Source organism: Camelus dromedarius, chromosome 8, assembly GCF_036321535.1.
Source record: "Camelus dromedarius isolate mCamDro1 chromosome 8, mCamDro1.pat, whole genome shotgun sequence".
Classification (NCBI taxonomy): domain Eukaryota; kingdom Metazoa; phylum Chordata; class Mammalia; order Artiodactyla; family Camelidae; genus Camelus; species Camelus dromedarius.
Window position 1 is genome coordinate 75,620,767 of NC_087443.1, and position 15,479 is coordinate 75,636,245.

Consider the following 15,479-nt stretch of genomic DNA (forward strand, 5'->3'; position numbering starts at 1 on the left):
TGAAGTATTGTGTTGTACCCCAGAAATTGACACATTGTAAACTGATTATACTTCAATTAAAAAAAAATATATATATATAAAACTAATTGGATCCTAGTTTTAAAAAAAAAATCGAGATCATTAGAAAGTGTTATTTTTTATTCACATATTACAAAAGCAAAGCTTCATTCACAATATGATCTACATACTAGTTATTTCAGCATTGAACTGCTTTCTGGAATCCCTAAACAATATAGTGTGTTTTGCAACCATACTCAAGTTTTATGTTTTACATACAAAATATGTTCTTTACATCAAAGTACATATTAACAAAAACAAGTTCTAGAAATCATATACCCTCTAAGACTATTTAATGAAAAGTCCTTAGCAGGGAATTTTTTAAAAAATAGTACATCCATTTGATAAATATTTTTGTAGAACTTAAATGAGGTTTATCTCTGAACATTTTTTTTTAAAGTAATATTCCCTTTGTCAGACAATTCTGCAGATGAATGGCAAACACATTTCTAAAATGAAATAGCACTGGAATATATCCAGTGAAATTTTTTTCAAAGTAAAAGTCTAGCCTTTACTTAAACTTCAAGAAGTTGTAGCTCCATACTATATTAGTAAAATCTGAAATAAAATTATTCCCTGTTAATCTCTTCACAGTTTCTTAAAAAAATATTAGTGGAGATAAATTATCTACCAACTTTAAAAATCTAAACTTATGTTCACTGAACAAAAATAAATTTAGTTTCAGAACATTGCCTGTTAACAACAAAGTATTATAAATAGTACATGTTAAACTTTTATCAACTCATTTCTATAAAATATTTGATTAAAAATAAAATGGGAGAAACATACTCAATACTTAATGGAAGATAACTAACATCTTTCCAATACAGAATTTAACTCACAGAAAATTTAAATAAAATCCTAAATATTTTTAAAAATAGAACACTAAAAAAGTTTTTAAGGTAGATTTGCTTCAAAAACTTTAGTGCATTTAGAATTAACTGTAGCTTTCAAGCACTGATACCTTTGGAATACCAACTGTGCTCTTTTAAGTCATAGGAATTTTAAAATTATACATTCTAGTCTGTAATTACAAAATTATTTAAACTAAAATGCACTTTCAAAACACCTATCTTTAGTTGTTGGGAAAAAATGTATTTGTCACTATTTGGCCCAGAATATACAGCTAATAAACTGATTTTAACATGAGAGTTCTTCCTTTTTGTTTAATGAAAACCTTCGTTTTCTATTTTGTGGTATTGCTTTTATTTGAATAAAATAGAAGAAAAAAAATAACTGCAAAAGCTTCCAAATGACAGCAGCCTGTTTCTGTCTGGCAATAAATATACACTTGGACCAAATTACACATTTGGAAATGGCTGCAGTAAAACTAACCTGAGCAGCAAGCACTCTAGGCGACAGAGCAGAACAGACTGCAGGCTTTACATTCACAACCTCAGACCCACTAGGAGAGGGTTGTAGTTGTTTGGAGAAACTCCTTGATGCTGCTCTTTGAACAATGCAGTGGAGGCCAGTTTAGACTGGATATTAAACCACAAGAATTCATTTTAATGGCTTTCTAGCATTTGGAAGGGAGGGCAGAAGTTCCACTAACTTGGCACTTGGGGGTTTTTGTGGACATTTACCATCAGTATTTCCCTTTCATTTACTGTAAGTGCAGAGGTCCTTCTTAGTTAATGCTTAATGGTTAGACTATTCTCTTTTAAAAAGCCAATTAGTAACACTTTCAAGATTTGAACCAAATTAAAAAAACAAAATTTTTGCAAAGTACACAGAAACCAACAGTTAGTAACAATATATTTTATTGTTTGACCAAGCTGTCCTCGGAGTAAGCTAGTTATTACACAATATAAAAACAGCCTCCTAGTCAAAATTATTTATCTAGATTTATATAGCAAGTTTTATTTTTTTAAACAAATTATATATCATGTTTAACTGCATTTTTATATCTGTTTTTATGCTTTTTATCCTCTTCTACTAAGGCGATGATCCAATCAGTTTCCATACAGTTTCCTTGTTATACATGAAAGGCTAGTAAAACTGCAAATAGGCATTACAACTTGAATTCACAGAAAATATTTTAAATAGCCAGTTTTGAAGAGGAGACCAGAATTCATTTGGACATATGTTCTCATTTTTGTAAATGCTACTTCACCGTCACCTTTTCCCATGTATTTCTATAGCTATCTTTTCTTGAAAGTTATGGGCAATAAATGGGATAGAAGGCAGGAAAAGGAAGCCTCAGATTTTTTTGTAAAGACTACATTTGCTAGGATGGATGACTTCCACTGTACCTCTTTGGTCATCAAAGGAATAGAAGAAATAAGATTCTCCATAGTTATCAACCTCATGTGTTACACAGAATGAAGATTCAGATGAAAGATTCAAAGTAAAAGAAAAAAGGCATCTTCATAGATAATCCTAATAGTTCTAGAGTTCTCACATATTTACCTGTGGTTTTTAAAATAAATTACAAGTATAATAAAAAGAATCTAAAAGAAAACTGATGTGTCTTTAAACTAGAAATTGAATAAGCAGGTATTTTAAATTCCACTTTCAATTTAAAGTCTTAAGTTTTTTTTCAGAACTTCTAACTCATATTTTTATAACTTTAATTTTAAAAGAATTAAATGTTCTCCATTTCCCCTTGTGGAAAAAAGAAAGATTTACTATACTGAAATTGCTCTACTGTTATCAGTTGAAATTAAACTACTGATTCAGCTAAGCTATGTTAACTAAATAGTTTTCCATTAAGGGCAATTTTAAAAGCAATTCTACTAAACACTGAAATAAGCTGTAACAGATTTTTTTGTAAGAGAAAGTAATTTATTCTACCATTTTGAAATTATGGCAAAAATAACATCTAGCTGCAATGTAGATACTGAAATATGAAATACCAAGAGTATCTATCGGTCTGGAAGTTTTCATGGATCATAAATGCAAAATTATGACTGCACTCCAATTCTCAAATGTCTAAATGAAAGGAAAAAAAGACACCAATGGGTCCAACTGTTCTAATACATAAATGACCTTGACCAGGCTTTTATGGGGAAAAAGAAATTTTGTTTCCACTGTCAAATTTATACTCTATAATGTATAAACTTCAAATTAGCAGACACCTTATTAAGGATGAGTCCCCCACCCCTCTCCCCCAGAAAAACAACGGTAAACTACAAAACACAAAAAGGCAAAACCAAGTAAAGCTAAATGTGATTGTTTTCAATCAGTGTTGGTTATGCTGCCCTCTTGCAAAATGACAGGCAAAATCATACTTGTTTTTACATTTGCATCCACATATGTTACACTGAAAAGGATTTTCATACCCATGACATCCCATATGAATAGTGTAAAGGATATTGTCGGCAAAGTACATGTCACAGTGCTGGCAGTGGTGCAGAAGCTGCGGGTCCTGGACTGGCAGGGTTGGAGCTGGAGTGCTTGGCTGGCTGTTTCCTATGCTAGGAGTACTTGTGTGGGCACTGGGCTCACTGCTTGGACCTGCCACCGGACTATAGTTCCTCTGACTGTGTGATGGCCGAGGTTCAGGGCTTGTGGGAGAGGAGCTCTGAGGAATACTTGTAGACACGGCGGAAACGACTGCCTGGGCAGAGGGCTGCTGCATCATGAAGGGCTTCTCATCAGGGCAGGGAACTACATCAGGCGACGCGGGGTTTTGGTTTTCAGGTGGCAAACTGGACAGCTGTCCTGCTAGAGTTGAGAGCTGGTTTAGAGGGTTTTCAACCATGAGTTCCTGGGGGTCCCTTGGCAGGCCACCCGCTGGTGTGGTTTTTGCCATGCTTTCGTAGGAGTCCGTCTGGATATTCGGGATTTCATGGGTAAAATCGTTCAGGTAGTCTGGCTTCTGAACCACCATGGAAGGCGGGCTGAGGTTGATCAGCGCTCTTCTGCTGTAGCCCAGATTGCTGGTTTTTTTCTGCAAAACCCCCCACATTTTCTTGCTGCTTAAGGAAGACCTAGTACCTTTAATTGGTACCATTTTATGCTTGCGCCTTCGATGGTGGGACAGGTTACTTCGGTCACTGCAGCGGAAGGAACACAGTTCACATTTGTATGGTTTTTCTCCTGTATGGGAACGCATATGGGCTTCCAGATGACGCTCATAAGCAGATGCAAATGGACATAAGTGACATCTATGAGGTTTCTCACCTGTTTCAAAAGAAAAATGGGGGAGAAACTTCAAGAGTTGCTCATTTATGAAAGGTTTCATGTTTTGTCCATTCATTAGATTTAGAAGTTGATCAAAATAAAATGCTTTTCCGAAATGCATGTTTGCACAAACGATTATTAAACTTTGTTAAGAAACTTGCAAACTTAAAGCTTAAGAACTCATCAGGAACATTCTGAGATGTACAGATATATTCCATTAGTCAATACAGTATAAAAACTGTTATGGCTTCAACTGGAATTTGGAGAAAGAAGATACAGCACAACTGACAATAATACTCCCTACGTAATGGTATTATCAAAGTTATACCCCAGAGTTATATGGTCACGTACACATCTACACATGAACACTTATTCACAAGCACACAAATACTTCTCAGGAAAAAAAATACAAAAACCCTTTTTTTAAAAAAAGTCCTTATATTAGACAGAAAGCTCAAAGTTGAAACAGGCTTCCTAGTTCAAGTATAAGTTATGCAAAATGTCCTCTCACAATGGCCAGTACTTCACTTCTGCCTTCCTCCTCTCCTCTTCAGTTGCCAGAGGGACAATTTTAGTGCACTCAGTTGGAGATGGCCCAAATATGTAAAATAAACAATGGGAATATGAGATTTGGAGTCATTCATTCATTCATTCAACAAATAAGTACTGAGTACCTACTATGTGTCAGATGCTCTGCTAGGCTCTGGGGGCACAGATGGCCCTGACACAATCCCTGTCCTCAAGGTTTTCAGGTCACCAGAACACAGCACGGGAAGCACTGTGACGAGGCAGCACAGGAAGCTGTGCGGCAGGCAGGAGGGACACCTGACCTGGCCTTGGGCCAGGGCAGGGCGTAGTTAGGAAGGTTGCAGAGGAATGGCTAAGGTGAGATCTGAGGGTTAGCAGCGTAGTCTGCAACTGTATAGAAAAATTCCCTGGTCTGCAACTAAAACATACTCAGTAAGGATAAAGATAAAAACATTTTATCGCTTCATACTGTCTTCAGCATTGACTTACCCAACCCGAGAAGCAGACAGATGTCGAGATTATTTAGATCAAGAAGGAAGATGGCTAAGGAAGGGGAAGCTCTACAAGGGGCCCCAATTCCTTGTATGCTGTTGTGCTACTGCTTTGTAAAAGTGGAGTCACTTGTCCATTTAGTCAAACCTTAACACCAATCTTCACTTTTAAATTATCACAACTATTTATATTACTTGCCCTCCTTGGCCCCTTTCCTGCCCACAAAGAAATGCCTTCTCCAGCCGCCTCTCTGTTACCTGTGTGGATTCTAATGTGTTCAATGAGCCGGGCGGTTCCTTTGCTGGCATAGTTGCAGTACCGACACTTGAGCTTCCCATCAAAGGTCCTTTCAAACCCGTCTACTAACATTCCTGAGTTTTCATCCAGGGAAACTTCAACAGATGGGTGATCAAGTCCATTTTGATCACCATCTGTTCCAGCTATAAACAAAGTATAGCAAAAGAAATTATGCATCTCAGAGTCAACTCAATTTAGCAATTTAGTCTTGAATGGTAGAAAATCTTTCATAAATTGACAGTTCACTTAGCACAAAAGTTAAATTCATAAAATTACAGACTTTCCGAACTGAGCTTAATTTTATAAAAACACAGCATTATATTCTGTTTTTCAAAGCCTTTTATAGGGGGATCTCAAATTACTAGCATATAAATTATATCACTCCTTAACATGCTTTTGAGGAAGAAAACAGGATCTTATCTTTATTTGACAGGTAAGGAGACAAAGGGGAAAAAATAGTGATGGCAGACACACTTATTTAAGATTCCAGCCACTTCTACAAATATAATGGGCAATCATGATAATCTTCCCAAATCCTAACTCTATTTAATCTAAAGCAATTATTGTTGAGTTTTGTACTATTCCACTCAGCTTACACATGTTCCGGATTCTGGGTTGCATTTAGGATCTTAAAATTCTAATTAAGCACATAAAGGAGAATATTGTATCTGATACCTCTGAATGCTAGAACTGTAAGAATTTCAGAGCACAAAAATGTTTGGCTGTTTGCTTTTAATCTAATCCACTCTGTCTTTGTGTAGATAAAGAAACTGAAGAGGCAAGTACTCATGACCTGGAAAACCAACAGATGGTGGGGACTACAGCCCTGGCCTCTTGAATCTCAGTCCAGGAATCTGCATACCAGAGTATTTGGAGGGAAATTTTTATTCCTACAGTTTGATGGGAAAAGCACTTCTACTCCATCCTCAGGAGGTAGCAGTGTAGGCTTACAAGGAGTATAAGGTCTTAGATCAGCTAGGTCAAGAGTTAGCAAACTTTTCCTTTAAGGGTCTGAGAGGCTTTGTGGGCCACGTGGTCTGTATAACAGCTACTCAACTCTGCTGCTGTCATTCAGAAACAGCTATGGGAAAAAGGGAAATACACATGGCTATTTTAATAAAACTTTATTTATGGATGTGGAAATCTGGATTTCATGTAATCTCCATGTGTCAATGACATCCTTCTTTTGGTGTTTTCCCAACCATTTTTAAATGTAGAAATGACTCTTTGTTTGCAGGTCATATAAAAACAGCAGTCTAGATGGGGTCTGTGGGCTGCAGTTTGCTTCCTAAGTTCAGGAACAGATTCCAGCCTGCATGTGGTAAGCAAACTAGACAGTCTGTCTGCAGCAGGCTCAAGTAGGTCACTGCTTTTCTCTATTCTAGTTTCTCTCCCTAGGTGAGTAAACATGGTCAGCCCTCTGCATTTTAAAAGAAGAAAGGAAACAAAAAGCCCTGTTTTGTCTCAGATCTAATTCAGATCCTAAAGGCCAAATCCCTGGTGTGATAAAGCTGGACCCACTTTGGGATCCTTGTGTCTACCATTAGCTAACAGAATCTGGAGGACAGGAAGGGTGTTTAGAATCCCTAACCTTCCCACAAGACCACAATGCCTCTCTGGACCACGTGAGGCCCTTAGGGAGCTTTACTCTCCCTCAGCAAAAGCCTGGCATGTTTTAAAGAGAAAAAAAACTGCCCGTATCTTTCTAGGAAAAATGGTACGATTCACATTAGTGAATAGTGAGCTTCACACTATGGATAATTAAACACAAACATTAATGCATTTATAAAAAGTTGATTATTTAACAGTATTAAGTTGAGTCTACCTCCCTGAAGAGCCTCTGCTTCTTTGTCCCCACTAACTGATCCGGAAATCATGTTCACGTGATGCGTCTGCTGAGTCAGGTACTCCTGGAAATCCTTCACAAAGTCCAAAGGTTCTGGTTTCTTTTCACCCATCTTTGTTTTTTATTTTTTTTTTGTTTTGTTTTTTTCAGAGTTTACAGTTCGTTATGCCTACAGTGGAAAAAATGAAATTATTTTACACTATTTAGGAAAATACAGTACGTATTAAAACAACATGACAAAGATTATTATGTGCCAGGCACTACAAGGGGACACGGTCCCTGCCTTTAAATATCTTATAATTTTCCTGGTGAATTAAAGACGACATACATAAACTGGTGAACAATAATATTTAAATGTGTACTCGTGAGGGCTTCACAACCCTGACTTCCGAAACTGCTGGGCCACAGGGTATGCACACAGTCAGCTTTAGATAATGCCAAAGAGTTTTTCAAAGTGATTATACCAATCTACACTTCCACCAGTTGGTGAACAAGAGCTCTGTTGCTCCACATCCTCACCAACACTCAGGTATTTTTTTGCCTTTTCCATTTCAGCCATCCTGGTGGGTGATGGTGGTATCATACTGGTTTTAGTTTGTATTTCTTAATAACTAATTAAGCTGTGTACTTTTAATGTTAATTAGCCACTTACATACCCTCCATTTCATACCCAGTGATGTATCTGTTCAAGTCTTCTGCTCATTTTTCTATTACGTTGTCCATCATGTTCCAATTAATATAAAAGTTCTTTATAAATATTCTGGATATAAGTTCTTTATCAGCTATGTGTATTTTAAGTATCTTCTCCCACTCTTTAGCTGCCTTTTCACTTTTGTAATGGTAAATTCTGATGAACAGAATTTCTTAATAAAAATTTACCCATTTTCCCCCTCACATTTAGAGTTGTCCGTGTCCTTGCCTATCTTACTAGAAGACGTTCTCCTGTATTTTCTTCTAAAAGCTTTATAATTTTTTAATCTTCCATATTTTTATCTGAAATTGAGCTTTGTGTATGGTGAGTTAAGAGTTAAAATATACTTTTTTCCAAGGAGATAGCTAACTGTCCAAGCAATATGCATTTGATAAACCAGACCTTTTCCACCAGACTTTCTATCACCTTTCTAAATCAGGTGATTATATATGTGATTCTATTTCTGGATTGTCTGTTCTGTTTCAATGGTCTACTTTCGTGCATCCTCACACTAACACCACCAGTGTCAATAATAAAAATCTTAGTATCTCAGTAATCTAATCCTGCCAGTTATGTTTTTCTTCTTCAAGAATGTTTAGACTACTTTGGGTCCTTTTCAACCTAAATTTTTCAGTGGCAAGAACTGTGGGGTTGTGGAAATGAGAGGAAAGCACATTTTCCAATTAACATAAGCTTGATCAATGTTTTAAGAACCCAAACTTCTACTTTAATTGACTTTCCTAGAAATCTAATGGAAATAGACCAACCCTTGACCGTGTAGCTACTATAAATTGTTGTACTACGTAATGCAGCAAGAGCCTGAGGAGCTCAGAAGGAGCGCAGGGCTGGTGCTGGTTTCCCTGGTTTGCTGGTCCCAGACTGATAGAGATATATATGGCTTACGGTATGTTCTCAGATAAGGGTAGCTATTTCTGCAGCTAAAAGTGGTTATAACTGGGATTGTGAAACTCCTCAGTGTCCCAGATTCTAAGGTTTTTCCTTTTTTCTATCACTGACTGAACACCTTATGTCATTTTATGTAGCTGTTCCTTAGTTGCAATGAAAGGAACATGATCCACCTTAGTCTCATTCATGTATCCCAATCTGCAATTTCCCAAATCAATTTGTGATTTCCCAAATTCATCTCTTATTTTACTCTTTTAGAATTCCTCTTTAAATCACTTGGTCTAGCCTGGCTCAGCTTTCTCAATTTTAAAAATTATTGCTGGTTTCTAAACAAGTTTGTTTCAGTTGTTTTTTCCCATTTTACCATATTTACTTGAAGTGCTTCTCTATGCTTCCTAATCATTGTATTAATATTTGTTTTGTGACTTGTGTAGTTGATTCTGCTGTTTGTCCTTTAAAATATGCTCTTTGGTTAGGAAAAAAGTGAGCCAATCAGCAATTATCAAGAATAAAATAAAAAAATCAAGAACAATCTATAACATTATATTTTAAACCAAAAAAAAAAAAAAAAAAAAAAATCCCCCCAAACCCTCAAAACATACAGGGATGGGGAGCAACATATAAGAATACATAAAAAGGCAAGAAATACAGCCGATAAAGATGTAGAATGTACTCCAGGAAGACAGAGGAAAACAAAGAAGAGAAATGCTTTTTTAAAAAAGTGATCAAGAAATTTCTAGAATTAAAGATCCCTTTCAATCTAGTCTGTAAGGGATCACAGAGTGCAAAATAGAATATATAATAATAAAAATAAACTTAGACATATTACTGTGAAATTTAACAATCTCAAAGACAGAGGATAATATAAAACTTTCTAGAGAGAAAAGCCAACCCACTCACATTAGAAAAACAATCAAGTAACGAGTATCAGTGGCAACACCGGCTGCAAGAAAACAACAGAGTAATTATTTATTCAAACTTAGAATGTTTGGGTAAAGGATAGCTTCCAAAAATCTACATCACAATGGAGAAAATTTAGATGCATTCCCTTTAGAATCAAGACAAAAATGCTATTCAACACAGTATTGCAGGTAGACGTCCCACCTATAATATAAAAAGGAAAAAAGTAATAAAAGGTAAAAGGATTGGGAGATATAGAAAAAAAAAAAGTAGGATCTGGGAAGTTGTTTTTTAAATTATAAAAGCTGTAAGGCCCTACAGACTATCTGTGTTCTAAAAGCTGTAATTTAGAAAGAAGTCCTGGTATTTCATTGCAACTGAGCATCACTTAATCAGTTCAAATGAAAACTGACATTGTCACTGTAAAATATCTGAATATACTTCGATAGGCTTCAATAAGCAAGATAAATCTTACCAAATCCTGATTAGAAAGCAAAACACTGCTACAGTACATGTGACTAAGCAGAAAAAAATTCACAAGATTACCATTAAGCAGAAGAAACTGGTATTTTTATACATGCATCTCAAGTTTTAAGAACACAAATGAACCTAATCACAGAGGACGACTGGCATATTTTGACAGTCTTGGCTGTTATCACACTGTCACATTATAAATTTCACTGTGTTCTCTGCTATAAATTTTGTGTTGATTTTCAATCATAACGCGTGATGGACTTGAAAAAAAACAAACGATGCCAATGAAAAAAGAAAAGATAACACTGTAAACATGAGAGAAATTCTATTCTTAGAGTTTTAAATATATTGGTATGGTTTATAACTGCAAACATTCTGCAATGATTTAAAAATTGTCATTCCATCCCTAAGCATTTTTATGTCCACTTCACCTACATCACCTCTGTCCTACCCCCATTCCCCCACTTCCACACATAGCATTACAGGCCCTTGCAGAGCTCTAGTCTACAGAACAGATGAGCATGAATGAAAGATGCCTAAATCTGAATGGAGTCTCTGGTTCAAAACCCAGCTTTCTCCATCTCAAGTCAGTATTTCTAAGGACAATAAACAGAAAAATAATTAACTCGGAAACCACAGAAGACTTCTCAATATAAAAAAATTAAGATTCTGTATCCAAACCATCTTCCTGTCTTTAATAAAGTAATCAGCCTCAGGACTGAACGTTCAATCTAAGAACTCCACAAATTAACTGACTTCTGGAGATGCCACTGAGACACTGATATATTCTGCAAAAGTTTTTAAATTTAACATAAAAATCTACTTTAGGAAGCAGCCAACTATAATGCTCTCATTTCCATACTTTATGATTATCACTTTTTATGATACAGCAGAATTTCTGAGCCCTCCCTGTGATTACTCTGATTAAAGTTGAGCTTGGTTTAGTATGGTATTCCACGGGGTATATATACATGTCTATACAGAAACTGGCTAGAATGCACCTAAATTATTTTTATGCCAACAGCTCTCCCAAATTATCCATTACAAAGCTCACAAATTAGGTTCTTTCAAAACAATCAGAGGCTACCCATGCAAATGAAGGAAAGCATCACTTGAGAAATAAGCTCTGATATCCGAAAAGGATACAAAAACCTCTTTATCTTCAACCTTCCTTGGTTTCTGATATTCAAGTCCTCGGATCTTCTGTAGTCTCATAAATGGGAAGTGGCTGATGAATACATACACCCCCTCTCTTAACCAGGAGCTAACAACTTAAAATAGAGGCATCATGATGCAAATTAGAAGACAACCATATCTATGAAACAGAGGTACTATAAGAACCAGAAGAGGCTCTTTAAGCTACCTTCCTCCCTAAGTTTATCTTTTTTATAAGGTATGGGAGATTTTGAGACCAACATGATTAGGGAATAGTAGGATCTACTTTATTCACCTACCATTTCTGAGAAGGGTTATTAAACATCAAGTAGTTGACTTAGCAACTAACTTCATTATACAGTTAGTTAGCTTGGGGTTTCGGCAGTCCTACACACATAAAGTGATTGCAGTTCAATAGATGTGTTTACTTTTATAGCATAATTATGGTCACTAAATGATTTACTTAGCCACAGAACACATATCAATGGAGAAGTCTGATAAATACAGCTTGGTTTGTACAGAGAATAACAAGCACCTTCAAAAAGAATTAGAACACATTTCCTCTGATTACAGGACTGTCAAAAACCAAATTCTTTGAAGGCAAAAAGCAACATTATGAGGCTTGGAGAAGTCAGAAAACATAATATAAAAGTAAAACAACATAAATAAATACAAGTTAGAAGAAATAAATGAGGAGTTACACAATCTAACCTTTTCACCCCAAATCAGTTCCTCCTTTTTCTTGCCACTCCAACATTGATGAAATGTAGAGTAATAAAAATTTACTCTGGAGACACACCAAGGGGCTCCAAAAGGCCATGGAGGGAATTTCAACTAAAATTGAAAAGCCATACAGCAGTCTGCAAAGAAAAACACACCACGAATCAAAAGCTTTGTGACAAAAAATTAGCATCTACAAGTTTAACAAGCTAATAAACCAACTTGCGCCAATCTTACCATTAACAGGAAAGAAAATTATGCTAACAGATAATCAGTGAACAAAGCAGCAGGTTCACTTCAGCAAAAGCTCCTAAAATAATCACCAAAGAGTAACACACACTGGTGTGACTATCTTCCCCCCACCCAGGTGGATTTCTTAAGATTTCATTTTTGGCAAAAATTTTAATGTCTTTCTAAATTCAAGTTATTAATTTCAAGTGTCCATAGTACACTTCTAAATGGCTCAGGCTTAGTATTGCTGAACAGCAATAGTTGCATAAAAACAATGTTGAGCCTATCCCCAAAGGGAAACATTTGTGGGAAAGGGTTTAAAAAAGAAAACCCACCACGCACGCCCAGTACGGGCGCATCTGATCCCTATCTTTATTATGCTCTCTATCGCAACCCAAAACACTCAGGGTTTTCTGGGAAACACGTTGGGCCCCTAGAGACCAAAACCACCAAACGTCTCAATTCGCTGTAACGAGTTCCCAAGATTATATTACCCTGTAGCTAGGATAAATGCACGACATAAGTTAAAATTAAAGGGAATTTTAAAAATTGTTAGTCCAGACGTTTAAAAAGTTGCTCTAAAGAAGTTGTGTTTCTTCTAAACTGAAATTGTTTAGATCTCACAATGTAAAGCTCTTTTATTTCTTCCCCCACTTATCACTCTTCTTTTGGGTCTGAACGGCACACTAAGCGGACACTAAACGGGCCACGTGGTTAGTGGCAGCTGGAACTGGTTTCACTTCAATTCAGATTCACAGTTAACGAGCACTTACTGGGTGCGTCGCTTGGCTACTCACACTCCGGACAGTTTATTAAAAGACTTAAATCCTTCACGAATCTGAACAGTTCTTGGCTGCAAAGTACCCCCCCGAAACCTCACATCTCCCCCAAATTAAGACTGCACAAGCAGTACAAACGGATCCAGGAAGGATTGTTAGATAAAAGCCAGAGGTTTTAAAAGTCCTCCCAATGAGCAGTCCGGAACTGGCGTCGGGGCGGCATTCTCAACAGGATTTGGAGACATTCCTCACCAAGATTCGGAACACCTAGGAGACCCTCGCCTAGCCTGATCCCCTGGCTCCGGGCCCAGATGAAGACGCAAAGCTCGGGGACCCCTCTCACAACCACCTGTCAGAGCGAAAGGCAACTCCCTACCAGGGAGCCTCCTAGGACCTCCCCGACGGCGACGCCCCCGCAGGCACCGCTCCCTCAGGGTTCCCGTGGCCGGACACCGTACCCTCCGCGCTCTGGCCAGGAAGGTCCTGGGTCATGACCCTGCCGACCGACCGACCACGCCCGACCCTCCGCTAGGGCTGAGTCCCGGGCGGAGTCAGCCGGCCCGTCGCGAACACCCGGCTCTCACCTCCCGCCGCTCCTTCTTAAACCCTCTGCTCAGCCGTGTCACCGCCATCCGAGCGGGTAACTTGCGACTTACCACCTGACAGCCGCACCGAGTAACCCCCACCGCCTTGTTCAACGCCGCTGCTGTAGCCGTCGCCGTGGCCGCCTTCGTCACCGCCGCCGCCGCCATGTTTGTTGTGTCTCCTGCTCCCTTCCCGCCCCACTGCCTTTCCCAACTCTCGCGTGAGCAGGGCGTAAGGCGAAAGCGGGGAGCGGGCTGCATGTCTCTCTTGGGGTTCCGTAGGTACGAGGGGGCGGGACAAGGGGGGTGTTTTGTGGGGTGGAGGTGGAGTGGGCGGGGCTGTCATCTCGCCCCGCCCCGCCCCGCCCCGTCGCTTCTCAGGCTTTGGCCTGCGGCCCAGAGGCTTCCAGTAACAAGAGCGCGGCGTCTGTGGCGACACCTGTTCTGGGGCGCTAATGGAGGGACCTGCGGTTCGGCTGCTGCGCTGCAGCGTGCTGGTGAGTGCGTTCGCGGAGGGCGTCCTGGGGGTGCCGGACGACCTTGGCCCCGGCGGAGGAGTCTTTTCCTAACGAGACCCGGGCGTCCGCTCCACGTCCTGGCAGGCGCTTACTTCCCTCCGTCGGATCGCTCTTAGACCCTTCACCGCGGACGGGCCACGATCCCGACCTGTCTACAGGTCTCTGGCCTAACCGGCCTTAGTTTCTGTATGGAGGCCTGGGAGTGGCGTGGCAGCTGGTGAGCAGGGAGCTGGGGGCTGGTCTAGAAGCTTTTTTGGTGGAGAAGTCAGTCACCTTCCGTGCAGAGCCACAGCTGCAAGATACCCTTTACAGGCCGTTGGGCCCTAGGAGCCACCGAGTCTCGAATCTGGAGGCATTTTGTAGCGAGAGATGTCACCTCTCCCATACTGTCTTTCCCCAATGATTACATTTCACCGCCCAGCCGCCCCTCCAAAAGATTGTTAAAACAGTCTTACTCTGCGCAGTGTTTCCCTGGCCTCCCTTTTGCGACCCTTCTCCAAAGTTAGGAAGGGACTTCGGAGTTGGTAGGACTTAGCCGCGGGAAAGAGGGTTTCCTCCGCGCCTTATCTCATGGCTGGGATTTGAGCATCTTGCGTGGACAGGCTCACCACGGCACAGGGGAACCCATTCCTATTCCACTTCCTAGAACTTGAACTGAAACCTGCTTGCCAGGAGTATCCAGAAGTTGTACTTAGTTTTGCTCTCCTTACCTACACAACCTGTTGATTCTTGGCCAGCTCTTGAGTCAGGTTTTCATTACATCGAACATTCACCCCTTGCTCTTTCTAGAACTCCACAGATTTGGATACACTCCCGTTTGTTGATACACTTTGTTGGGAACTTTCCCACTGCTGGCTGTTTACTTTTTATATTTCTTGACATTTGTCTTAAATGAGTTAAAGGTTCGCAGCTGCTTCAGTCTGATGCCCAGAGGCAGGGCTCTTTTTGTTTCATTAGAGATAATTAATGTTATTTGGTTGTTGTACAATCTTGGGGTATTAAGGGAATTTGTAAAATTATAATAGTGTATTAGCCCGAAGAAATAGATTTTTATGGTTATTGCTTAACACTATTTCATAATTGCTGTGTAAGGATTTAGCAAAGTTCACCGCATTTCACAATTTGAGTCTTTGCTTTTAGAGCCAGCATTTATTCACCACACACTGTGTGGCA

The 15,479-nt window shown here is 39.1% G+C and overlaps 2 protein-coding genes across 4 annotated transcripts in view; one reads left to right on the plus strand and one right to left on the minus strand.

Moving 5' to 3' along the window:
- Positions 1-117: 117 nt before the first annotated feature.
- On the minus strand, positions 118-13,981 carry IKZF5 (IKAROS family zinc finger 5). 2 transcript variants are annotated; one of them, XM_031461931.2, is made up of 6 exons: positions 13,861-13,981; positions 12,186-12,334; positions 9,846-9,888; positions 7,328-7,517; positions 5,463-5,645; positions 118-4,185 (listed from the first exon to the last, which is right to left on the minus strand). In XM_031461931.2, exons 4-6 carry the CDS (start codon positions 7,458-7,460, stop codon positions 3,242-3,244), a joined length of 1,260 nt encoding a protein of 419 aa, XP_031317791.1. In that variant the 5' UTR covers positions 7,461-7,517; positions 9,846-9,888; positions 12,186-12,334; positions 13,861-13,981; the 3' UTR covers positions 118-3,241. The 2 variants fall into 2 exon arrangements, with proteins under 2 accessions (XP_031317791.1, XP_010974336.1); XM_010976034.3 differs by lacking the exon at positions 9,846-9,888.
- Positions 13,982-14,147: 166 nt separating this feature from the next.
- Positions 14,148-15,479, plus strand: part of ACADSB (acyl-CoA dehydrogenase short/branched chain) — a 28,391-nt gene continuing 27,059 nt past the window's right edge. For both annotated transcript variants that reach the window (XM_031461930.2, XM_064488516.1), the window contains exon 1: positions 14,148-14,285. In XM_031461930.2, coding sequence (XP_031317790.1) covers positions 14,244-14,285 — 42 coding nt within the window. In that variant the 5' untranslated portion in view covers positions 14,148-14,243. The remainder of the gene's footprint in view (positions 14,286-15,479) is intronic.